Source organism: Canis aureus, chromosome 12 (genome assembly GCF_053574225.1).
Source record: "Canis aureus isolate CA01 chromosome 12, VMU_Caureus_v.1.0, whole genome shotgun sequence".
Classification (NCBI taxonomy): Eukaryota; Metazoa; Chordata; class Mammalia; order Carnivora; family Canidae; genus Canis; species Canis aureus.
In genome coordinates, this window is record NC_135622.1 from 42,669,884 (window position 1) to 42,696,894 (window position 27,011).

Genomic DNA, 27,011 nt, shown 5'->3' on the forward strand with positions numbered 1-27,011 from the left:
TCCAGCCCTTGGTTTCACTGTACTGCTTCTGTGAGCAAGGGAGTGGGCAACAGGCAGAGTAAAGGTGGGAGGTCAGAGGTGGCTTGGGTTGGGCCAGCGAGCCGAGGCACAGTGTTCTTAATCATGGTACTGTATGGCCTTGAGCAAGTTTTTCCAGGAAATGAAAATGATGAATTGAATGTCAAGTCTATGCCAAATGCTGTGCTAAGGGTCATATTCCAATTATTTCATTTTATTCCCATCACAATGGTTAATGCTTACCATACTCAATCTTAGCTCTACTAGATGGTTTCTAAGGCTCCTTCTGAGCTCTATGTTCCGAGACTGGTCCCCACTGTCACACCTACCTTCCTGGATACACTCCTGCTTGGCTACCCAGTGTAGCTCTGCTATTGGCTATTCTGCTGATCTCTGAGCAGAGGTAACTGCCTCAGTATCCAGTATCTGCTCCTTGTTTCTGCTCACCTCTATAAAGCTGCATTTTGGCAAGTCATGAATCTTTCATTTGTTCATTTTCACCGGTGTCCCCTATGCTGAATGATCTGACAACAGGCCAGAGAGAATCCCATTTCTGAAGAAACAAGGCCTCTGCTTGTCATTAATGATGTGCACAGAATGGACGGGCCTGACTGTTCTTTGCTGCTTCCCTCTTTTCTAGGCTTCATGCCTTAATGAGAAGTGATAGAAATGAGCAACTCGGCCCTCCTGCCTTGGCTGGACTCACATCACACATGACAGCCCTGAGCAGCCCTGGCGGCACCTGTCAAACCAACACGTACATCTGAACAGTCAAGCCTAATTCCCAAGAAGCTGCTTTAACTTGACATCTGAAAGTGTATTACATCTAGAAGTATTTTACTGGGTGTGTGTTCAGGGCATATGTGTGCACGTTCCGCAACTGAAGTGTTCTATAAATACCAGATATGGGTTGTACAAAAAAGCATCACGTACAGAGTGTACTTAATTCCATTTAGTAATGTTTTCAATTTGTGTCTGACCTCTGGCAACAGAGATGGAATTTTTTCAACACGAATAAAAAAGTATGCGAAACTACCTTACACACAATTTTCACTTAAAATCTCCCGAATGTACAGGAACTTAGTGATCATTAGTTCCTAGCCCAATGTTTTTAGAGGAGAGCATTAGGCCCAAGATGAAGTTTCTTTCCCAAGATCACACATCACACATGCAATTAGTAATTGTGCCCAGATGAGACCGAGGTCTCCCAACTCTCAGGCCACTGTTCTTCACATTGTCTTTACTTACTGTTACATTTCTTCTTCCAACAGTTCAAAGGCAACTCTGGTTCCATTGATAAATGTATGTTTCTACTTTGGTGTTCTATAAAAATCCAAACCAATTCCCTTATCCTTTCCTTTTGGCTCTGTAAGACATCTGCCTATTTTTCTAAGAAAGAAAATAAATGACTATAACTCACAAATGAGGAAGTAGCTGTATCTGGTTATCACCACATTCTCACAGTGGCTGGCAGGGGTCATCTGAGCCCTCCCCTGGGCACTTGGTAGCTTTACAAGGGTACTTCTAAAGTTCATTTCCACAACAAAGATGTAGTGACTTTCCAGCTACTCTTTTCTTGAAGTTTCTTCAGTTTATACAACTGAACTCAGAAAATAAACTCTAGCTCTGTTTTCCACTGAGAAAGCAGGATAGCAGGATAGCAGGATGGCAGGATGGCAGGGGAAGGGGGGTAAGGTTCAGTCCTTAAAACAGACCTCAGAGAGGCCAAAAAGTGGAATCAAAGGAAGCCAGGGACACAGATGCAGAGCCTCTAAAAGATGGCCTGAGGGGTCCAGCCCAAGGGGAGTGAGGAGGCTGAGCTGGGCTGTAAACGTTCTGTGCCTGGTACAGCCTGGTTCCTGGCTGGTGTAGGCTGGAAGGACGGTAAGCAGTTCTCCTGGGATGAGGGCTCTATTAGCAGTAATTGATGGCCAGGCTTTTTAAAGGAGCTTATCGTTTCACAGCAACAGATGTCAGGTTCTAATAAATAACATGTTCTCTCTGACCTACGCAATTTGGAGAGGATGCCTGGATGGCAGGCAGATCTGGATTCCTCATCTCTGTTGCTCTCTCTTCCGAAAGGAAAAACAAACCAAATCCCTTGAAGATACTTTTCAAAATGATTCTCTTTGAGAGTTCAAGGACCCAATAATTCCGTGTTATTTATTTGCTTTACTTTTCTCTTCACAGCTTCTAGATTTCTAAACCCTAGGGAGGGCCAGGCACGCTTGCCCATGCAGGAACCCAGGGCATGATGGTGAGGGGAAGGCTTGTGTGACCTCAGCCTCCCCAGTTCCATCGTGGTTCTATTCCCATCCTCCCAGGGCACCCTGATTGCCCAAGCAGTGCTGGCCAGGCCAGAAAATTCCCTCTTCTCTCTAGAGGGGAGGACAGCTAATACGAGGTTGGGATTTTTTTTTTTTTTAAAGGGAATTCTTCCTAGGGAACTTAAGGCAAAATAAAGTAAGAAAGAAAACCTATGAATCATTGCAGCATTGGAACTGTGGGATCTATCACTGTGGCACAGCTTCATGGGAGTTCAAACCTGGTGGCTTTGCCCCCCTCAGTGCCTTCCCTTCTGCCAATGACTCTTCTGGCCCAGAGTGGATCAGGTCTGCAGCTACTCCCCCTTGCATAGGGGATGTAGGGGTGAGCAATCACAGCTGACCACAATTCTTATCTTTTGGGTCATCCCCCTACCCTTGGCTATAGACAAGAATTCTAGAAATATAGCTATAAACAGGAGGAGGGATGGAGGCCAAGGAAGTGGGAGAAGGGTAAGATAGTGGTCCAGGGAGAAAGAGTAGGTGGCAAAGTCCCCATTAGGGTTTTTCGTAACACTGATCAGTGTCACACAAGTCATGGTGTCCCCTGGCCAGCTGACCAAGCACAGGGACTGCAGAGAGAGGCCGGACTCTGTAAGGAAATCTTAACAGAAACAGAGCATAGTTTGAGCTGCCTTACAGAGCTACCAATAAGGCAGTAAAGAAGCGAGTAATAGATTTCTGGAGAGACAAACACATACATAGGCTCATATATGACCACTTACACTTCAACACCCCTTCCGCAGCCCTCCCCTCATCCCAAAGAATTCTCAGGCCTCAGGGCTCCTGTGACCGCACTGTGAACTACTCTTTTTGAAATGGGGTTTCCACACTGTTCCATGGCATCTGAGGGACCCAGAGGGGCCTCAGAACCACAGTAAGGGTGGGGATGGGGAGTAAATCAGGTGGGGACATCTAACCCCCTTCTCTGGAATCAAAGAGAGATCTATTTTTATCTGGTTTCTTTAGAGGGCTAATGCATAAGACTGGTTTGAAGCATTTGGCAGCTAATGACAAATTTGGAGAAAACTGTCTTAGGGAATATGAAGGTATTAACAACAAAAGGTAACTGAACTAGTCTATAAAAATAGTCTATAATGTGATTTTTAAAAACAAAACCCTTGAAAGAGAAAATTATTCTGCAAAGACAACTTGATGACAAATAATAAAAGTATGCATGGCGAAGAACATATGGGGAATTAAGGACTGCTTTGGGAGCACTTGGATAGGTTTCTAAATAAGAAAATAACATCTCTTTCTGACCTTGAGGCACGAAGGGAAACAACAAATGGTTTTAGGAGGTTCATGAATTACTCCCATGTGTTGACTGAGAAGCTATTTTTTGAAATATGCTTCAAGTGATTCCATTTATATAATGGATTTAATTTGTGACAAACCATTGCAGTGGGTAGTTTGGGGTTAAATCCTATTCTAAGAAACTACTTAGACCTCTAGGATCAAGCTGATAGTTATACACAATGTTAAACTCACAGAAAACTCATTCCATCTATTCACAGATTTATCAGACTAGAAAGGATTACAAAAGACCATCTGAATCATTCATCATGATAGATCAACAGCTATATAAGATGCCAACATAGGTAACTAGTAAGTTCAGATTTCTTTCCAAGTGATAGTTGGCTTTATGTAGATTGAACAATGGAAGGATGGATTTTTCCAACTTTCTAAGCTGGTTGGGCTGGCACCCAGGAGACACAACCATAGGTGATAGTGGCCATGTATGGGACAGCCTAGAATCTAAAAATCTCTGGCCAAGTCACTGAGGTTTAGGGGACTGTTTGGTTGGATCCAGTGCTGACTGTGATGTTTTTTAATGAAAAATCTTTTTCTCTCCAGGGATAGTGATGTTGAGAGTGAACAATGACCAAGTGCTCACAACGTGCCAGACCAGACCCTCTGCTGGACAATTCACCTATATCACCCTGTATGGTGAGAATTCTAACATGGACCCTGAGATCCCTCACCCTCTGAATAATAATCACCAGGACTATGAAAATGGTGGATTTCATTTCTATAATCAGGATTGTTATGTTACACAGAACAGATGACTTTAGGAAAAGGAGATTCATGGTAGGCCTGACCTAATCAAAGAACCCTTTAAGTCTGAGTCTAGAAGTCACTGACACCAAAGTCAGAGGCTAGAAACAGCACTGCTGCTGGCTCAATGATGGAGGGGCCATGTGGCAGGAAACAGCCTCCAGCTGACAGTCGGTAAGGAAACCAGTATCTCCGTTCTACAACCACAAGGAACTGAACTCTGCCAACAACCTGAATGAGAGTGGAAGAGGCCTTGGGCCTCAGATGAGATAGGAGCCCCAGCCAACAACTTTAGTTGTTTAGGACCTGAATGGAGACCCGGGAAGGTTGTACTGGACTCCTAATCCACAGAAACTATGAGATAAAAAAAAAACAAAACTGTGCTATTTTAAACTGTTAAGTGTATAATAATCTGTTAATTAATGATAGAAAACAGGGTACCTAGGTGGCTTAGTTGGTTACGTGACTGCCTTTGGCTCAGGTCATGATCCTAGGGTCCTGGGATTGAGTCTGCAGAGCAAGGAGTCTGCTTCTCCCTCTCCCCCTGCTTGTGCTCTCTTAAATAAATAAATAAATAAGTCTCAAAAAAATAACAATAGAAAATCACACACACAATTTCATACTCATAATAACCCTCTAAAACTAGCTTCACTATTTAATAGAGAAAGGGACAGACTCAAGGAGATTATGAATTTGCCCAAAGTCACACAGTTAGTGAGTGGCAGAAACAGGTTTCAACTCAGCTGTCTTGACTTTAGGGTCAGTGCTCTTAATTGCCACATGCATTTCCTCTCTGTATTTATGTTATTCAAGTACCAGGCCTCTGAGAGGGAGGCTCAGACAAGTGGTAAAAAGAATGGGGAACTGTATCTGTCTGCCTAGGGACAGATGTGCAGAGAGTCACAGCTCTGTGTTATTTCCTGACTACTAGAAGCTAGCTGTGTGCCCTTAGGAAAGTCACTTAATCACTCCAGCCTCAGTTTCTTTATCTGCATGAAGGACAGTGAGGATTTCTACACTGTACCCCACACAGGGCTGCAGCGATGATCCCATGAAGGTGTGTGAGGGTGCTCTGTAAATGATGAAGTCCACAGGGTAGACAAAGGTGCCTGGATATTACGCAGGTATAGCTTTCTTTTCTTGATGACTTCGAGTCTCAATGTCCCCTGCATACAGGTTGGGTATGATTCTCTGATGGTTTGTTCCAGGAAGACATTTAAAAATTAGTGGGGTTTTTTGGGGAGGAAATGAGTCTCCATGTCCTTTATTTGGGAACTACAAAATAAAGTGGAATGTGATTTTTCTTTCTTTTCTTAAATTCTTTAAAAGTCAGCTCACTGTTAAAAGCCAAAGTAACAACAATGTATTATGGACCTCACAAAATATGTAGAAGTGAAACATTTGAATATAGTAACACAAAGGATAGTAGAAAGTATAAAGGGAATTAACAGTGTTTAAGGTTTTTACATTATACTTGAAGTGTTATAATACTAATTCATGGTAGACTATGACAAATTAAGGATATATTTTAGTATATTAATAACTCAAATATGATACAAAAAGCTGTAGCTAAGAGGACAATAGGAGAAAGAAGTCATACTAAAAAGTACTCAAAAAAATCAAAGGGAAGAACAAAGGAATACAAAATACATACATAAACATATAAATGAAATTAAATAACAAACAGTTAAGATGGTAGACTTAAACTCAATCAGTTCATTACTTACATAAAATGTAAATAGACCAATACTCCAATTAAAAGGCAGAGATTATCAAATTAGATTTAAAGAAAACCAACCTACAGAAAGTTTCCTTGAAATATGAAGACACACAGGATGAAAGAAAAAGGATGAAAAAACATACTGTACAAAAAATAAGCATAAGAAAGCTGGTACTACTATATTAAAATCTGACAGAGCAGACTTCAAGTCAAGGAAAGTTACCAGAAACAGGGAGGGCCATTTTATAATGATCAAAGGGCTAATTTATCAAGATATAAAGATATAAAAATTCTGAGTATGTATGTACCTAAATAACAAAACTTCAAAATACAAAAAAAAAAAAAAAAGAACTAAAAGGAGAAATAAACAGATCCAAAATCACAGGTGGAAATTTTAACACACCTCCTTTCAAAAACCAATACTAAACACAAAAAATAACAGTAAGGATATAGACATTTTGAATAACAGTAAGAAATAATTTGACTTAATATGTATATATAATACTATACCTCAAAAATGCAAGACACGCATTCTTTTCAAGTTCACATGGATTATTTACCAAGATAGACCATATAATGGGCCACAATACAAATCTCAATAGCTTTTAAAGGCTTGAAATCATACAGATTATGATCTCCATCAAAACAGAATTCAATTAGGAAACAGTAAGATATCTAGAAAAACCCCCAAGCACTTGAAATTCAAGCACAATTATTAATAATGCATGGTTCAAAAAGAATTCACAAGAGAAATTAGAAAATATTTTTTTCTTTAGAAAATATTTCTAATAAAGTAACAAAAATGTGTTAAAATTTGTCAGATTTGCTAATGCAAATCTTAGAAATTTGTAGCCTTAAAGGCTTATATTAAAGAAGAAGGAATTAAAATCAATGACCTAAGCTTCCATTTTTAAGAAGCTTGAAAAAGAAGAACAAATTAAACTAAAATACATAGAAGGAAGGAAATAATAAAAATAAAAGCATAAATTAATAAAATAAATAACTTTCTTTCAAAAGATAAGTAAAACTGATAAACCCTTAGCTAGACTGTTTTAAGAAAAAGGGAGGGAAAGAACCAGAAACTTTCACCATAAGGAATGAAAAAAGTTACAGCCCACAGACATTAAAAGGAAAATGAATGAATATTATAAAAAATCTCATGCCAATCAATTCGACAACTTAGACATGATGGATAACTTGCTTTAAAAAACACAACTTGCTAAAACTAACAGAAGGAACAAAGATGAATAAATATCCCCATATTTAGTAAAGATTTCTTTGAATTTCTTTCCATAAATAAAACTTTATTGAATATTAAAAAAAGCAGTGCTGAACCTACATAAACTCTTTCAGAAAACAGAGGTAGAAAGAAAATTTTCCAGTTTATTTTATGAAGCCAGCATGGTGCTTTTATCAAAATCTGATAGGACAACATAAGAAATTTCAGACCAATATCACCCATGAAAATGAGAATGAAAACATAAACATTTTAACACATTAGCAAATCAAATCTAATAATATAAAAAAGGATAAAATGTCATGACTGAGAAGATTTATTTATCCCTGGAATACAAGGTTGGTCTGATACTCAAAAACTAATTAATGTAATTAAGCATTTTAATAGAATAAAGCAAAACCATAGGATCAGGCCAATGGATACAGAAAAAGCATTCTAAATAATTCAATACCCATTCATGATAACAACTCTTAGCAAAGTGGGAATATCAGAGAATTTCTTCAATGTGATAGAGACATCTATGTAAAACCTATGCTAACCTCAATCTTAACATGAAACATAGGCCAGATGTTTGCTATTATCACTGTGTACAACATTGTTTTTTTTTTTTTTTTTTTTTTTTTTTTTACTGTGTACAACATTGTACTGGAGATCCAATCCAGTACAAGCAGGTAAGAAAAAAAAAATTAAAAACACAAAAATAATAAAGATGGAAATAAGAAAGTAAAAACTGTTAACAGATATGATTGTTTATGTAAAAAACACTCAGACACTACAAAAAAGCTACTAGAATTTAGTAGTAATCATTAACTTATTTAGCAATGCCACAGGACACCAGGTTAATACAGAAATATCATTTGTATTCCTATATACTAGAAACAAGTCAAAAATAAAATTAAAAAAACTATCATTTATAATAAAAGCAAAACCACTTAAAAGATGCAAGACTTCTACACTGAAATCTCAAAACACTTCTCAGAGAAATTAAAGAAGACCTAGAGAAAACTGCTTATTAATATGAAGATTCAATATTGTTAAAATGTAAATTTCCCCCCTTGTTGATATATAGATTTAATGCCACACCAGCCAAAATCTCACTGGGTTTTTTGTTTTTGAGGGGAAGTTGGAGTTGGAATTGGCAAACTAATTCTAAAACATATATGGAAATACCAAGGACCCAGAAGAGCCAAAACAATCTTCAAAAACGAAAAGTTGAAGAATTTATATTTCTTGATTTTAAGAAATATTAGTATTAGTATACCAACAGAAAAATAGGCCAAGGAAACAGAACAGTGTATCCAGGAATAGACTCATTCATATATAGTCAATTTAATTTGACAAAAGCATGAAGGTAATTCAACAGAGAAAGAAAAAACTTTTTTCAACACATTTTGCTGGAATACCTGGATATATGTAAGCAATTAACTTCAGCATCTATCTCATACCATACACAAAAATTAATTTGAGATGGACCAGAGATCTAAATGTCAAACCAAAATAAGAGCTTGTAAAACAAACAAACATAGAAGAATCTCTTTATGATCTTGTGGTAGGCAAATAATTAGGAGGCTACAAAAAGCATTAACATAAAAAGAAAACACTAATAAAATCAATTTCATTAAAAATAAAAATTTCTGCTCATCAAAAGACACCATTAAGAAAATGAAAAGGCAAGCCATAGGTTGGGAGAACATACTTGTAATGCATAAATATGACAAACATATAAATAACTCCTAAAATTCAATAATAAAAAGACCAACAACCTAATTGAAAATAGGCAAAATTTGAACAGACACTTCTTAAAAGAAGACATACCAATAAGCACATGAAAAGATGATCAACATCATTAATCATCAAGAAATTAGGATTAAAAACTACAATGAGATCTCATTTCATCCCCTCTGGAACAGCTAAAATTAAGACTGACAATACCAAGTTTCAGAGAGGATATGGAACAAATGAAATACTATATATTGCTAGTGGGAGTATAAACTGGCATGAAAACTTCATAAAAAATTTGTCAGTTTCTTATAAAGTTAATCAAACACACACCCCCTCCCACTTATTTACTCACAGAATTGAAACTGTACATCTATAAAAAGACTTACTTAAGAATGTCTTTAGCAGCTCAATTCATAAAGTCCCCACACCGGAAAAAACCTAAATATACATAAGTGGATGAATGTATTAATAAATTATGGTATATTCCTATGATGGAAATTCCTCAGCAGTAAAAAAGGAATGCTATAACAGACAAATCTAAAATAATTAGGTTGGATACAAAAGGCACAAAAGAATACAATCTGTATTATTTGATTTATAAGAAGTATCTAGAAAAGGAAAAACTAAGATGTAATAGAAATCAGACAGTGTTCTGGAAAAGATAGAAGGTACCTTTGTCAGAACTCCCATCAAAAGATATACTTATATCTGTCCACTTCATTATATGTAAATTACACTGCAATAAATATCTTTAACAAGATATATATGCAAAGCCCTCCCTTCAAAGAACTCACAATTTGATTACGGAAATGAAACAATATAAAGATGTGAAAAAGAATAATACAAAAGAGATTTAAAAGGAGTATACCTGGTCTTTGACTTAGATGGTTCCACTTGACTTTCTGAGTTTCTGGTAGTGCAAAAGCAATATGCATTCAGTAGAAACAATACTTTTGAATTTTGATTTTTTTTAAGATTTTTAAAATTTATTTACTCATGAGAGACTGAGAGACAGAGAGAGAGAGAGAGAGAGAGGCAGAGACACAGGCAGAGGGAGAAGCAGGCTCCATGCAGGGAGTCCAATGTGGGACTCGATCCTGGGTCTCCAGGATCACGCCCTGGACTGAAGGCAGCGCCAAACCACTAAGCCACCCGGGCTGCCCCTGAATTTTGATCTTTGATTCCTTCCTAGGTGAGTGATAAGTGGCAGGATTCTTGTGATGCTGGGTAGTGGTAGCCAGCTGCAGTTCCCAGTCTGCCACGCAATCCAAAGGTGAACAACTGATACACTTACCACCATTCTGTACTCTTACAACCATGCTGTCTTACACTTTCAGTATACTATTTGGTAAATCCCGTGGGATATTTAACACTGTTTTATGAGATAAGCTTTATGTTAGATGATTTTGCCCAATGGTGGCAAGTGGTTAAGTGTCCCATGCACATTTATGGTCATGCTACATACACTAAGCTATGATGTTGGGTAGGCTAGGTGTAGTGAATACATTTTCTTTCTTTAAAGATTTTACTTATTTAGGGATCCCTGGGTGGCGCAGCGGTTTGGCGCCTGCCTTTGGCCCAGGGCGCGATCCTGGAGACCTGGGATCGAATCCCACGTCGGGCTCCCGGTGCATGGAGCCTGCTTCTCTCTCTGCCTGTGTCTCTGCCTCTCTCTCTCTCTGTGTGTGACTATCATAAATAAATAAAAATTAAAAAAAAAGATTTTACTTATTTATTCATGAGAGAGAGAGAGAGAGAGAGAGGCAGAGACATACGCAGAGGGAGAAGCAGGCTCCCTACAGAGAGCCTGATGTGGAACTTGATCCCAGGACCCTGGGATCACAATCTGAACCAAAGGTAGACGCTCAACCACTGAGCCATGTAGGTGCCCTGTAAATGCATTTTCAATTTATAAATATTTTCAGTTTATGATGGGTTTCTAGGGACATAACCCTTTCATAAGCTGAGGAAGATCTGTACACAACCAGTAGTCCACTGAGGCTTGGGAGAGAAAGAAGCTGCCTGCACATTAGCATGGATGGAGAAAACCACAGGAAGAACACTGAAGGATCTGAAGGGGCAGGAAGAGGGTGGGAAGAAGTGATGAGTAAAGGCACTGTGGGACAAAGCAGAAGCTAAACCCAGAAGTTGTTCATATGTTCATTCCTTGACCCTTCAATATCAAGCCCATCCAATAGGGAGGAGTATGTAAGTCATGTTTTACAGGATGAAGTTCAGAAAGGTTAATAACCCTGCCCAAGGCCACAGAGCTTATTTGATTAGCTCTGTGTAAGAGCTTGTAATAGGAGCTGGGCATGGGCATGCATGACCCCAAAGCCTGTGCTCACCCAGTAGAGGGCATTTCACTTGCGAGGACAGAATATGCTGGACAGCCCTGAGCAAGAAGCACATGTCATAAGAAAAACTCTGGTCTGTGCCAGAAAGCATCCTTTCTGAGTTCACATGTTTAGAATTTTGCTCTACCAGAGGGAATAAACAGCTGACTCCACTCAAAGGGCTCTACTGCTGTTCATAAACCGTGAGAGTGTTTATGTCATGGGCAGAGCTCTCCAAGTGAATTATAGCCTTTTACGCACTGTGCACATACAATATTTTCACAGGACAAAGAAACAGGGCGTGTAAGGAATGCTACAGTTGACCTTTCTCTCTTTCTGTCCTTTCTCTGAAACCCTAACAATCTCAAGGCTGTCCTGCAGGACAGTCCTCTGATTATGTTTATCCATTACCTGGCTTTCTGATACAACCCAGGAAAGTTACTCAGTTCATTTTAAGAAGAGAGTTTTAAACTATTTCTTCTTCCTAGCATGAGTGGCTGGCTTTCTCTTTTATTACATTTAAAATGAATCCATCTTCACTACAGTAGAAAGCAGATTTTTTTAATGTTACTTCAGATGTTTTCTTTAGACTGGTGTTAACATAAAGCAAATGTCTCTTGCAACTCTGAACCAATCTGTTAAGATAAACAGGCTTCACTTACGATATTCCTATACTGAAATCATAGGCTTGTGGTCTGCAACTTCTTAAAGACTCAATTCATACATGCTAAAATGTCTAGTTAAGAAATGCACACACTCACACACACACACATAGTTTTGCCATGGAAACCACAAGGACATGTCTGGTTCAGACTCCATAGCACATACCACAAATAACAGCCCATCTTCTCAGGGCAGATCTTGTATATACACAGGGAAAGCCCAGAAAATGAAACAACTGCAATACCTCAAATCTAAAACTTACTTTTTAATCGCCCTTTTCAAGTCTGTTTCAAGATATCTAAGTCTTAATCATTGTTATTAGGCACATTTGCATATATCTGTTGTTTTCCTTAAACAGAATTTCAAACTTGGGGGATCCCTGGGTGGCCCAGCGGTTTGGCTCCTGCCTTCGGACCAGGGCGTGATCCTGGAGTCCCGGGATTGAGTCCTGCGTCAGGCTTCCTACATGGAGCCTGCTTCTCCCTCTGTCTGTGTCTCTGCCTCTCTGTCTGTGTCTCTCATGAATAAATAAATTAAATCTTAAAAAAAAAAAAAAGAAAAAAACAAACTGTCAGAAGTTTGGCTTGATAAAGGCTTTCATCTCTCCTGCTGGGCTATAAATTTCATGGAGACACAGGCTACATCCAATTTGTTTATCACTTCATCTGTAGCATGGAGCTCACTGCTTGGAACATGAGAGATGCTCAATAAACACTGAATGAGTGAATGAAGAAGATATTTAATATTCTTCACAGTGTGATTCTGTAGATTGCATCATTCCTTAGTTGGGATCACAGGGGTGACTGTATGGCTGTTCAAAGTGATAAAGTAATAACCACCTGCCACTCTAACCATGACTTATTTTTGTCTACTGTCACTTTCCTCTAGGAGACCATGGTTCATGAAGTGGCATTCCAGTTACTAAAGTCTGACCAATAAAACACCAACATACTTTTACATTTACCTATTTCATATGACTTACGAACACTTTCTGCAGATGGTTCACGTGCAGTACTTAAATCTCTAAGCCCCAAACTCTAGCTAACTTCAACTTCTACCACATGGCCAGCCTACTTCCATAGGGATTCTAACAGTTCTAAGCTATTTGCATAGCCATTTATTCAGATGAAGAAGACACAGGACCTATTTTGGGCAATGGCTGTAGAGATGCAATGAGGTATATAGCCACTTTGTTCCTTCAGAGACATGACAGTTCCACGTGAAAAACTTGGTATTGGATCCATGTATTGACTACTAAGCAGAAATTCTATTTGTTTACTGTCAGCTGAAACTTTCCATTTAAAAAAAATATGAAAGTAGCTGCTAACATCTTCACCATCAACACCATTTACCCACAACTTTAATTCCTCTAGTACTTTTACTCTAAATAGACTGGTAGATTTCAGATAAATCCTGTAACACATTAAAACAACAACAACAACAACAATCTACCTAATGAGTCTGGATAAGAGGCTGGCAAATTTTTTCTGTAAAGGGCCAAACAGCAAATATTTTTGAGTTTGCAGGTCATATGTGATCTGTTGCAATTTCTCACTCTGCCATGGTAGCATGAAAGCAGCCATACAAAATGAGTAAAGAAATGAGTGTGGCTGTGTTCCAATAAAACTTTACTCACAAAAACAGGTGCGGGACAGGATTTAGCCTGCAGGCAGTAGGTCGCCAATTTCTGGACTAGATAAACGAAATGCTCCTGTTTGTAAGAAACAGCGATGGATTCACTTACTTTGCTCTTTTGGCCATTTCATTTCCATCCCATCTGGGGCTGTACGGATAATTTTTTTGGGCCTGGGAATAAAGCTGTCCACTGTTGGTAAAGTGATAGACGGACTGGAATGTGAGAGTCGGCTGGTCTCGAGGGAAAAACAGGGGCAGGTCGACTGCAAAGACACACACACATACACACATACACAAAAAAAAAAAAAAAAAAAAGAAAAAGAAAGAAAGAGACAAGTTAGGGGTTAAATGTATGGGTTAAACCTGAGTGTTGGGTACAGACCATCCGAACCACAAATAGTGCCTGAGGTTTAGGTAAAAGGTATGGAGGGAGGGAACAAGAAATACCAAGGTGCCTTCCCTGCCTTCAAGGAATCTACAATCTAGGTACATAAATGAAAATCACACTCAAATTTAACCAATATGAGGAAAGTGTGTGGATGCTAACCAAATGCTATAAAGTGTTCACAGAAGCTGGGCACTCCCAGCCATGTGAACTCCTCCTATGGCACTTACTTCATCCAGTATTCCATAGAGAAGTTAGCTGATTATCTGTTTTAAGACTCTATTAAATCATAGACTCTTCAAAGGCTGGGCAGTATCTTCCTCATCTAGAATTTGATGGAGGGGGTGGGATGGAGGCTGTCTTTAAAGAATGGATTTGGGATGAGGAGCCAGAGAGCAGGTGATAATCTTTCTACTTTATAGGATATGGCCACTGGACCACCAGAAAAAATAAAGTTATCACTTTACTTCCAATCAAGCAGTGAATTCTGCTACTCAGCAGTTTGAAGCTTCTCCAGATGTGTTACCACATATAGTTCCTAAACTAGTGGGGGCTCCTTAATGGAACGCCAACAGGGACTCATCTGAACACTGCATTATGTCTACTGATAGAGTTCAGCCTGATTCCAATGTTTGCTGCTAACAAGTATTATGTGCTTTTGTCTGTTCATTTTGGGGTCCTTTAACTCAATTTTTAAAAGTAAAAGGACTCCCTCTTTGTAGTTTGAGGCAAGCCAAGATTACAAACACACTGTTTCAATAGCACATTCCTCGAGGCGTATAATGTATAGTTATGTGGATGTTATCACTTCCAGGGCAAAGAATAAGCACGTTAACTTATGAAAATATAATAATGAGAAAAAATGTGTATAGAATTTCCTAGCTTTACAGAGTACTTCCACATATTTTATCTAATTTGAGACTTACAAATCCATGAAGCAGACATTATTTTTACCATGTACATTTAACAGACGAACAAACTTGAGACTCCAAGAGGTCTATTAACTTGCTAATGCCTTAGCTAGGTGCAAAGGAGGTAGGGCTCAAATCTAGTCCCAGGGTGTAAATCCTGAGCTCCTTCTATTGGGCCCCATTACCTCCTGCTCTTCATGATACTGGTACAACCTGCTCACAACACAACACATTCACTGTGCCATAAATACAATTTGGGAAGCTAAAGCCTCTACTGTGAAGAACATACAAGATTCATCTTTTTGGTTACATGAGGCAAATATATGAAAATACATACTAGATAGCTGTATATCTGTCATCATGCCAGGGTAGGGTGACATTTGACTGGGCTAGGCCCTCTCAGCATCCAAAATGATTTCATGAAGGAAAAGTCAGGTTTGCAGCAAACTTAAAAAAAAAAAAATCCAAAAAACAAGAAATAGAAAAATGTCCAGTGGCCTCTGAGACCACTGAGTATATCTGACTCTGACTCAGTGCTGTAGGGGGTTTCTACATATGAGTCACCACAACCCCCCAAAAAAGGCAATACTGTGAACGTCCACTCGTAAGTCACATTTTCCATGTGCCTCAATGCAGTTTTAGCACTTGCCTATTTGTGCCAAAGCAGAGATTCAGTAACATATAGGAACAATACAAAATATGAAAAACAGACTGACTCAAATTATAAATAATTCAATTCAGAAAACCCCTTTGTGTCCCTTTACATTACAAAGCATGATTTGTAACATCCTTAGTCTTTCTGAATAAATACTGCTTCTAAAATTAAGTTTATATCTTTTCTGATTACTCACTGCATCTCCTCTGATTAATTTTAGAAAAAAATGCCTATTCATATATAGTTTAATTTGACTTCAATTGTTTATATTACATATTAAGTTTCCAAATATAAAACAAGATTCACATTAACCCCCAGAGCAATTGCCAACAGCACTGGTGAAAAGTATTTAACATGCAAGCTTCCCTTCAAAAATGCAGTCATTTTGAATAATAGAATTCAATGGCAATAATTTACCAATTTAAAGTAAGTACAGTCATATTCAGTATCAAAGTAATACAGAGAATACCACAGTCTTCATGATTGTCAAGCTACCAGCTTTTCTGGGCTTTGGAATACATTATATTTTTTGTTCCTGTTATTTTGTTTGGTAGAAAATGAGTTGCTGGTATTTTGACATGCTGAAAAATGATTTTTCCACCTAGTTCTGAACCATCCACTTTGACCCCCTAAATGCCCAATTAAGATCAGAAACAATTCAAAAATGTGAATGCAAATTTATTTACCCAGGCAAGTGAATTGTTATGATTAGGGAAAAAAAATTGCCAGCCAGTAACATGCTGATATGTACCGTGATCCCAGAAAAACACTGATTGCATGATTATTTCTCTGTGGAGCTTCTTCTAAAAAAGCATAGTTGAAGCCAATATTAAAATTTGAACACAGTAGCTGGATGATCAGTGAAGCAGGAATGGTCAGAGTCCTTAAGAAATGAAATCGGTAATCTACATATAAGAAAATAAAATTAAAAAAATAGAAATATCTTGTTCAACTTAACCAAACTATATCTATCTGTATCATCAACAGTCAATAAAAGGATAGATTCTTTAAAAATGTTCTGCATAAAGAGTTAAGAACTAAAATATTTATGAGAAATACTTTGCATTTTTCTTGTAAGAATGATTTGAATGATACAAATTAGTCAGAATTAAAAAAAACCCACAAAGCTTGTTTTCCTTATCCCCAAATGTTTCTGCCACGTAACGTTTGCCTATGGAGCTAACTCATGATTTTTCTTTTTAAGATCTAATTCTTAAGAAATCTCCACACCCAATGTGGGGCTCAAACTCAACCCTGAGATCAAGAGCCACACGCTCTGCTGACTGAGCCAGCCAGGAGTCCCTCACTCATGATTTTCTGATACATAGTAAAATGATGACCTTAGGTCTTCAAACAGCTAACTTGCTGTGAAGGTACTCCCAGGGTTCTAAGCAGTTTGGCTCATAGCTTTAGCTGTATCAAAACAGAACATCTTAACCATTGGACTCCTTTGGACACAACCCACCTACCAGCTCCAGTTTGATTCCCAGAGGAGAATCATTCCATTTGGTTCAGTTACTCATCATCAGTGCTATTTTGACAACTGCTTCCTATTTCCTTCTTCCTGTAGACAGAGACTGAATTTTGGTCAGCTCTGGATCCACAGAAGGGATGGGCCTCACTTGTTCAGTACAATTTCAATAACCACTTCCAAAGTATCACTTTCTTTAAGAACTTGTTGGAACAAGTCACTGCCAAACACTTCTGATCCTGTACAACCTGGGCATTTCACAGGATTCCCTCACGGGGCCCTGCTGCCCTGGCAGAGGGCAGGAATCACGCAGCTCTGCACCAGCTTGCCTCATGCTGGACAGTCACTGAGGTGGGGAGTTCCACTGGTCACAGTCCCAGGGCTAGTGGTGTTCTCCAGGCAACTGGCAGCCATGTGGCTTTGAGAGGGAGCTGAATATGCACCAGTAAACTTTGCTGCCTCTCTCTAAACCATGCTGGGGTTTAGATGGACAGATGTAGTTTTGCTTTCTCTTGTAAACAAGCTTAACTGTCCCCAAATGCTCATCCTTTCACCATAAGACGACTTCATTAGGGTTGTACCTAAATTCATAAGACTCTCTAGAAATGTGTCACTTCTCCAAAGGCCTCACGATGGAAAAATGACCCTGAAGAGCCAGAGGCAATGCTACATCATGTATGTGATACTCAGGACAGCTGTCAGATGCTCACTTAGAACATTTCAGGCATAGTCCTCACAAGTTTGATTATATGATCTTTCCAGAAAAAAAAAATTGAATTATGGCAAGATTAGGACAAGATAAATGAACAGCAAGTAATGATAACTCGCAGTTGACGCAAAGGAAGGAGAGAGAATAATAAATAAAAGCAGACTTGGGGAAAAAAAAAAAGCAGACTTAGGAAACAGAAAATAATCCCAGTCTGGGGCCATTCAGCATATAACAAAAAACCCAATCATCCCTTGAGCCATTACAAACTTTAAGTGATATTCACTCCCAATCTTGGCAACCTAGCAGACACTCTTGGACCCCAACCAACAGCCATTCTCCATCCTTTTTTGGGGGGATGGGGAGGGGCATAGGGAGAGAAAAGAGAAAATCTTAAGTAGGCTCCACATCCAGCTCAGAGCTCAATGTGGGGCTCAATCTCATGATGCTGAGATCATGACCTGAACCGAAATCCAGAGTTGGATGCTTAACCGGTCAAGTCACCCAGGCGCCTCTCCATCCTTCTTTTCTATGAACCCTCCTCCCATTTCAGAGTCCAAAAGTGCTAGGTATTCACTCTCTCAGGCTTCCATAAGACCAAGGCATGGAATTGTGACTCAGTCTTGCCAATGAGACCCAAGGGGAACTCGAGTAAGGGTCTTCTAAGAAATATTTTCCTCTCTGAGTAAAGACATGTATAAGGAGAAGCCCCCATTTCATTCTTGCCTAGATGTTGTCATGTGAGACCCTGAGGCTTGAGCTATGCACCCACCTTGTGACCATGAGGGGAAAGTCAGCCTGACATCACTGAGCTATTGAATTCATCAGCCCTGGAATGCCCAGTTCTGGATTCCTTGTTTGTGAGACCATCACAAGTCCTAACTACTTAGACTTCTCTTTTAATCAGGTCTTCTCAGACTTGCAGTCAGAGGCATCTAAATAAATGCTATTTCTTACAGCTTCTGTTCAAGAATGCAGGATAAGTGAATAACCAATTTCAGAAGTATTTCCACCAAGCCTGGTTGAAAACACTCAAGGCACATAGATAGGAAAGTTTGAGTTGTCAGGAAAATTCAGTTCTGTGGGACAGTTCAATCCTTGAAAATGCCAAACAAATGAGGGGTTAACCATAATTGCCCTTGGGAGTCACATCATCGGATATTTTCAACCTTATTCACAAGTCAGCCGTTATTTCATTTCTCCAAACCTTCCAAACAGTATGTTGCCGTGTTCTTGGGTCAGTAGGGAAGATACTCATGCCTTCACTTTGTGGTGGTTACGGTGGTGTTTCCATTTTCAGGAGTCTGTAGACTCTCCAGTTCCTCGAAGCCTCATTAGCAGAGAGTTTGAACACCATGTTGACTTGCTGTAAACTCCCCTCCAATGATGACTCTATCTGAGGTCAATTCTCTCTAAAAACAGTTTGCTCACAGCCCATTCTCAGGCTACTCCCACAGTGGTCCCACAACCATCCAGCAAAGTCTGCCATTTATTAACTGACCAACCCTTACTGACACCATCTTACTAACTGCACACTAACCCTTTGAGATGCATGGATTCTAAGCACTAGAAAGTGAAACATCACATATCCAAAGCACTTGCCTACAAGAAATATAAAAGTAAAGTCTTCCATTTCTGAAGTATCCCTACCCATGACCTTAAACATTAAATGGTGTCTCATTTTACCAACCCTGCCTTACATGTAAGTGACAGAGGAGATTAAATATTAGCCAGATTTTGTTGAACTAGCTTCAAATTTTCATGATCTTTTGTGAGATTTTTTTTAAAGATTTTATTTATTTATTCATAAGAGATACAGAGAAAGAGAGGCAGAGACATAGCAGAGAGAGAAGCAGGCTCCATGCAGGAAGCCCAACGTGGGACCTAATCCTGGGACTCCAGGATCACGTCCTGGGCCGAAGGCAGATGCTCAACTGCTGAGCCACCCAGGCGTCTCATCTTTTGTGAGATTTGATCATGGAGACAGGTTACCTGTGGGGTTTTGGTATTAGCAAAGTAAAGTCTGATTCTTGAATTTTACTGTAAATTCTAAACATCCTAATATGAAAGGAGACAGCATGGTGTGGTGGGAAAAAAAAGCACAGCCTTTGGAGTCAGACAGAAATGGGTTTAATTCCTAGCCCCATCTTTTATTAGTGGTGAGGCCACAGGCAAAATATTTCATCTCTCTGAATCCTGATGTTCTCATCTGTAAAATGAGGATAATTCTTTTCTCAGCATTACTGACAAGACCAGACAAAAGCAGAGTAGGTAATAAATAAATACGCATTCCCTTCCTCTTCTCCCTTCTTCTTAGTTTGTTCTGTTTTCAATCTGGCTTTATACACTGTTCCATATACATGAAATTTCTCACCATAGCATAAATGCTCATAGCATGTACATTTTAACTATTTTGATGGAACTTTCTAAGCTTTGTACATTATCTTCATGTTTTAGCATATATAGTACACTGGAAATAGCTTAGCCTTTTCTTGTTGACAGAAAACACATGAAAAAATAATTATACATGGTAGCCTCAAGTGTTAAGGAAGACTTAGCTTGCTCCTTCCCAGTGCCTCCTACCTAAGGGCCAGACCTCTTAAACTGTCCATTAGTAAGAGGTGATGTGCCCTTAGAACAGCATATTGAGGTCCCCGGGGCTTGCTAGGGGGTGACATGTTGTCTGCTCCCTAACAAACTTTCTCTACTTTGTTTCCTTTTCCCAGACAGCTCCTTTTTGCTTTACCATTTCTCTTCAAGGCCAACTCTCAATGTCATAGCTCTCTCTTCCCTCTTCTCTTTTCTTTGTCTACTCTATTGCACATGTGTCTCAGCTTCTGAAGAGTTGGGTGCAGCCGACTGTCCATCCCGAGACCAGAACATGCCATGGAAGCAGATGCTGCGGTGTGAGTCTAGGGGGCCTTCCTCCAGCACTGCTCAGGGACAGTATCCTCCTCTTCCTTTTGTATCTGTTTGTTTGTTTCCTTCCAGGTTTACAGTTGTCCCAGATAGCTGGAGTTACAGGAAATCTGGTCTCTGCTTATGTTTTGTTTAGCATTTGCTTTTGAGGTACTTTATAGATACAAATGAATCATTCCAACACCCAATGAGACATTCAAATAAAACTATAAGAAGAACCTCAAGATAAAAGGGATGCCACAGTACTAGCCAGTGAAGAGTGAGGCTCTCTCACCCTGCCCACATAGACGAGCCCAGACTAAATAGAATAGGCTTCTCCTCCCACGAGATCAGAGGTTCTCAGCTGGAAGTAAGCATCAACATCACCATGGAATCAACAGTACAGCTGCTTGGGCCCTACTTCAGACCTCTGATTTTTGAAAATGCACCTTAAATGATTCTGATGTGTCTCCTCGGGTTAGAATCATTCAGACTGTGAGCCCCTAAGGGTGAGGGTCAGGGATTAGTTATTTGAGTATTTCTAGAATTTGGAACAGAACATGACACAGGAAAGACTCCTAATAAAAGCTTGCTGGCCTGAAGGAATGGAACAAGTAAAGGAACTCCAAATTAAAACCTCAAGGCTGGGATCCCTTGGTGGCTCAGTGGTTTAGCGCCTGCCTTTGGCCGAGGGTGTGATCCTGGAGTCCTGGGATAGAGTCCCACATCGGGCTCCCTACATGGAGCCTGCTTCTCCCTCTGCCTGTGTCTCTGCCTCTCTCTCTGTGTCCCTCATGAACGGATAAATAAATAAAATCTTTTAATAAATAAATAAATAAAACCTCAAGGCCATCTCATTTCATACCGATTAGATTGACAAAAAATTTAAAACCCAACAAGGCGCAAGTTGTTGTCAAGGTGGTGAGAATTCTCATTCACTGATGAGAATGCAGATTTTTACAACCTCTTGTACAATAAAAGTGAAGATGCACACTTCATAATTTGGGAATTCCACTCCTAAAATACTATACCATGTGCATAAGAAGACATCTAGAAGAAAGTTTGCTGTAGCATTGTTTGTGGCAACAAAAAGTGGAAACATCTTAAGTGTCCAGCTACATGAGACTGGATAAATACACTGTGGTATGTTCTTCACTGGAATGTCTTAGTAATATATATTCAATCTAGAAAAGCATTTCCTCAGGCCTGGCTCCTTGTTTAATCTCTCAACCGGCTCTTGCTTCTGTGACACAGTCTAGGTCCCACCTTCTATAGGAAGCCTTTCTTGCCTGCTCTGTGGCTCAGTGGTTTCTTCATCCTCTGTGGCCACATAATCCAGCCATGGCCGGATGGCTAACAATTCAATGTATTTGTTATTTTATGTCTTTCACATGTATAACACTGGGCTGGACACAGAGTAGTTGGTTGATATATAACTAGTGATTGACTGGCATAGATCATAAAAGTGAGGAAACGTTGATTGTACTAGACATGTAAAAAAAGGAAACATGTTTTTATGAGATGCAGAGAGAAATCAAGCAACAGAGAACACCATAAATAGCATTTAATACTGTTTTAACTTCTATCTTTAAAAGAACTTAGTCACAAAAAAAAAAAAAAAAAAGAACAACTTAGTCACAATAAATAAACTCTTGGCCTGGAAGGATTAGAAAAGAAATCTGGCTAAATTAGGGAAGAATCTGATGAAAAGAATTGTTAAATAAATCAAAATATATTCAAATGCAAAGGCGTTGGCATTAAAAACTAGGCAAGGTCTTTTAAAGAGCCATAAGCTTGTAATTAAAAAAATTCATGGATAATGTACCGAATGTAGATGACTAGAAGGAAAAGGACACATTTACAATAGCTAAAGTAGAGGGACTGACCCTGGTCAGTTTAAAATCCAGTCTTGAAAAACTGGAACATCCTGCCAGGTACAAATTTACAAATATTGTGACTCCTCCAGACTAAAGAATGACTAACAGAGCCTTAGGAAGAAAAAAAGGTCTGAAACTAATCTTGTTTTATCAAAGGATCTAGTTATGAGCTTTATATTCTAGAGAAAACAGCAACGAGTATCCAATGTGATAAGCATTCCTGGAGCATTTCCTATGAGCCAGCTCTAGGAAAGCTACATGACCCAAGCTGGGCCTTCCTCTTGGCAGTGCCAGCATGCACCTGATTATCACTGACTTCGGGAAGGGAGAGAGTGACAAGGCTTATTGTACAGGTAGTAACCACCATGGGGTATGGGGTGTGTAAAAGCTTCCAGAATCCTTGGGGCGCCTGGGCTCAGTTGATTAAGCATCTCACTCTTGATTTTGGCTCAGGTCATGATCTCAGGGTGGTGAGAGAGCCCCAAGTTGGTCTCTGGCCTCAGGTGGAGCCTGCTTAAGATTCTCTCTCCCTCTCCCCCTTTCTAAATTTTTTTTTTTTTAAACCCAGCTTCCAGGGGCACCTGAATGGCTTAGTGGTTGAATGTCTGCCTTCAGTTCAGGTCATAATCCCAGGGTCCTGGGATGGAGTCCTACAATAGTCTCCTGTTTCTCCCTCTGCCTATATCTCTGTCTCTCTCTCTCATGAATAAATAAATAAAATCTTTAAAAAAATAAAAAATAAAAACCCAGCTTCCAGAAGCCTAATTATTGAATGGGTAGAGACTTGAAAGACAAGTGGATTTTGACCAGGTACCACAGGAGGATTCTTGATGGAGCAGAGGGAGAAACAAAGACACACACAGAGAGAGAGGCAGAGACACAGGCATGAGGGGATGCCAAGCAGAGGGAACAGTATTGGGCAGCCAGAACAGAGAAGAGTGAGGGAATGCAGGGTAGTCAGGGAACAAAGGCCAGGAACACAGTAGCTGGTGCAGAGGGGCTCTTGATCAAGATGTCAAAGTGTGCACAGTTGTGAACACAAAGCAAAGGAGTGTGGATACTTTTCTATAAGCATTGTTAGCCTTGGACATTCCTAGAGGAAATGTCCCATCCCACCCACTCCAGAGGGCCAGGAGTTGTCCTATAATTTAAATACTCAAGCATAGTGTAAATCTTCCAGAATGGAGAGTAGAATGCACAAATCAAGGATCAGTATTATTTATTATTATAGGAGTGCAGTTGTGCACTCCTTAGAATAGGAACTGATTCCTCTTTGTAAAACATCTCTTAAAGCTTACCTGTGCGTCCCTTACAGTCATGGGAGGCTCTGAGGGAAAAGCATGATGATGATGGGCTGTTGGTCATTTATGGGAGTCCTCCATTTTCTCTTAAACAACTCTGACTTTCTGTGTGGACAATCCAAACAGTAGGGCCTGAGATCTGGGATTGGATTTAAGACTGGGATTGGATACAGTTTAAGTCAAATATCTGGCAGTGCTTGGAAACCATGCCCCTCAAGGGTGACTATGTGCTTCCTCATAAGATGGGATTAGAACCCCGGGTCCCCATGTCATTTTGATCTAAAGAAACCTCCACTAGCCTGTTTTTTGTTTTTTTTTTCCACTAGCCTGTTTTTTATTTGTGCATTGCACCTCCTAAGCATTCTCCATTCCAGATTTATACTGTGCTGGGACATTAAAATTATAGGAAAATGTCTGACCCACTAGATGAGGTGGTATGGGATATTTGTCCTGGACATGTCCAAAGATAAGCCACTGCATTCTTTGGTTGCTTTGGGTTCAGTTCCATCTGGTGAGGTGGACAGGAAATAGCTTATTTAAGTGAAGTTGAATGTTCAGGTGAAGAAGGCACGTGCTCTGTATGTGGCTAACTGGGCTCCACTTAGTAGCTGTACAGCTTTGGCATACTAACTGGTCCCTCTGAGCTTCTCTCCTCATCCATCAACCAAGAAAAACTCTAACTTCTGGGTTGGAAATAAAGCATGTGGTACGGTATCTGGAGCCGAAAAGGAATCAAGAACAGGACGGCATACTGGAAATAATATGATCTTTGGAATTTGACAGATCTGGGCTTGATTCCTACTCTCCCAGTTACCACGTGGGTGACCTCAGGCAATTTACTAAACTCCTGAGTCTAGGTTTTCTAATCTTTAAAATGGGATAATACCTACCTTGCAAGGCTGTTGAGTGCTTTACATGATATAATGAATATATATAGAATACTTGGCACATAGAAAATACCCATAAATGAGACCTGTGATTACTCACTTTTCTCTTAGAAGCAATTAGAAAAAAAACAAAAAAACAACCAACCAAACCCGAGTCTATATAATTTCTTTTTCCAACCTGACTTCCAGCTGAGAAAACACCACCTCATAGATTAAAAGTAGCCAAATTCTTTCAGTTAAGCTTCCAACTTAGTTCTGACCATATTTCTATTTGAGGCAAATTCAAGAGTCCTTAGGAACTCTTCACTTTGAATTCTATAATCTTCTTCCTTTAAATAAAAAAACTTTGGAGTATCTAGGGTCAAATGGGGTTTTGTAGCAAAAATTGACCACGAACCAGAGACCAGCTGAAGACAGAGGCAGCCTGATGAAAACGTGGCCAGATGGTTTCCTTTTTTTGCTTGGATACTGCTTTACTCTCTTCATTCTCATAGGTGCTTCCTGTAAGTCAAACTTTTTCTTTTTTTGCTAAACTATTTATTCATATATGTGCTACTAAAGTGAGCACACCTAAACTATTTATTCATAAGTGGTTTTGCTCTTTGGGAAAAAAAGACCAGAAATATAATCAGTCTTCATATATTTAAATATTATTATTTAGTCTGTGAATTTCCATGTTTTTGTTTAGTGGTTACCACTTCGGAGCCAGCATCTTGGTCATTATTTCTTCTGTGAGAACGGGTGGGAGATGCAGTAGGGGAATGGGAACGAATTAATGTTCTTCCTTGATAGCAATTCTCATCAGAAACGTCATTTGAGATGAAGATATGATTGCTGCCTAAAATGATGTTTTTAAATGGTCCTCTTCTCCTATCTCACTAACTCAAAGAAAAGAGAAAAACTGTAAGCAGAGATGGTCATGTGGAGGCAAGCCCTTGACCCGAGTGAGCTGCTTGGCTTGTACATTCAAATGTAAAGGAATAAGATCATTTTCAAGGCAAGGCTCTAGATCCTGAGAGGAGCATATTCACATTCAATAACCGAGGGTTTATTCTTGGAAGCTCCAAAACTTTGCTCTTTCTTTTTACTGATTTTGATAAAAATCCTTCTAAAGTAACTTCACATTTACTTGTCTCATACCCCTCTCTAAATGGCTCAGAGTGAAAGTTATAAATATGAACTCTCAGAGTGGGCCATACGTTCACGACACCAGACATGAGCAAGCCAGCCCCTATACTAGTTGTCTAACATCTGCTGTCTGTGGATTCTTGGTTGCCTCCACCTAAACCTCCCAGCTGGGGCTCTCTGGTCTGTACACCTATATGCTAGGACCGTCTATGGGCAGCAAAGCTGCTGGAGATGTGGGAACTAGCATGCCAGCTTATTTGAAGGGATAATAGCCAGGCCTGGAGGGCTCCCTGGGAGTAAAATACATAGACTTTGTGGCCTCTCTTTAGCCAACTCCCTTCCTCTCGGCTGTGTTTTGACAGGTGTGCTCACAGGGGAGAGCTGAGCTGCAGATAGGTGAGATATTGACTTTAAATTCTCTATGTCCTGTCAAACAGAGGACACACTTGTTAAACAATAGTGCAGAAAGGTGCCTTGGGAATCATGTATGCATTGGTAACTGAGCGGCTTGCAGTGCGGAAGGGTGAACCACCTTAGCAGCCATCTCGAGGACCTCACATCTCGTGAGCTACAATGTGCCATGCCACTCATAACCTGGCACTTCTCCTGGCAGGAGCTGAGTGACTGCAGCTACCACAGCTACTTTTCTAGTCAGACTTTGGGTTCGTCGTTACGCCAACTCTGAAAAATCTCTTGCCACATGGGCAGAGATTAGGCATAGGCAGTTTGTTTTTGTGGTAGTTTTTTTTTTTTTTTTTTAATTTATTTATGATAGTCACAGAGAGAGAGAGAGAGAGGCAGAGACACAGGCAGAGGGAGAAGCAGGCTCCATGCACCGGGAACCCGACGTGGGATTCGATCCCGGGTCTCCAGGATCGCGCCCCGGGCCAAAGGCAGGCGCCAAACTGCTGCGCCACCCAGGGATCCCTTGTGGTAGTTTTTAATGTTTGTGTTTCATTCTAATAAATATACATTTTTTAAAAATTTTATTTATTTATTCATGACAGAGAGAGGGAGAGAGAGAGAGAGAAGAGGCAGAGACACAGGCAGAAGGAGAAGAAGTGGGCTCCATGCAGGGA

General features: G+C 39.7%; 1 protein-coding gene across 10 annotated transcripts in view; it reads right to left on the bottom strand.

Annotated features, from left to right (window-relative positions):
- BABAM2 (BRISC and BRCA1 A complex member 2) overlaps window positions 1-27,011 on the bottom strand; it is a 450,135-nt gene that overhangs the window by 21,862 nt on the left and 401,262 nt on the right. For 4 of the 10 annotated variants that reach the window (XM_077915903.1, XM_077915905.1, XM_077915902.1 and 1 more), the window contains 2 exons: window positions 13,823-13,976; window positions 11,963-12,617 (listed from right to left, as the gene is read on the bottom strand). The exons of 2 other annotated variants lie outside the window; for them this stretch is intronic. In XM_077915903.1, the coding sequence (XP_077772029.1) occupies window positions 12,377-12,617; window positions 13,823-13,976 (395 nt within the window). In that variant the 3' untranslated portion in view covers window positions 11,963-12,376. Of the gene's footprint in view, window positions 1-11,962; window positions 12,618-13,822; window positions 13,977-16,415; window positions 16,570-27,011 lie in introns of those variants that run through there. 4 more of the 10 variants (XM_077915910.1, XM_077915911.1, XM_077915907.1 and 1 more) reach the window with 3 other exon arrangements.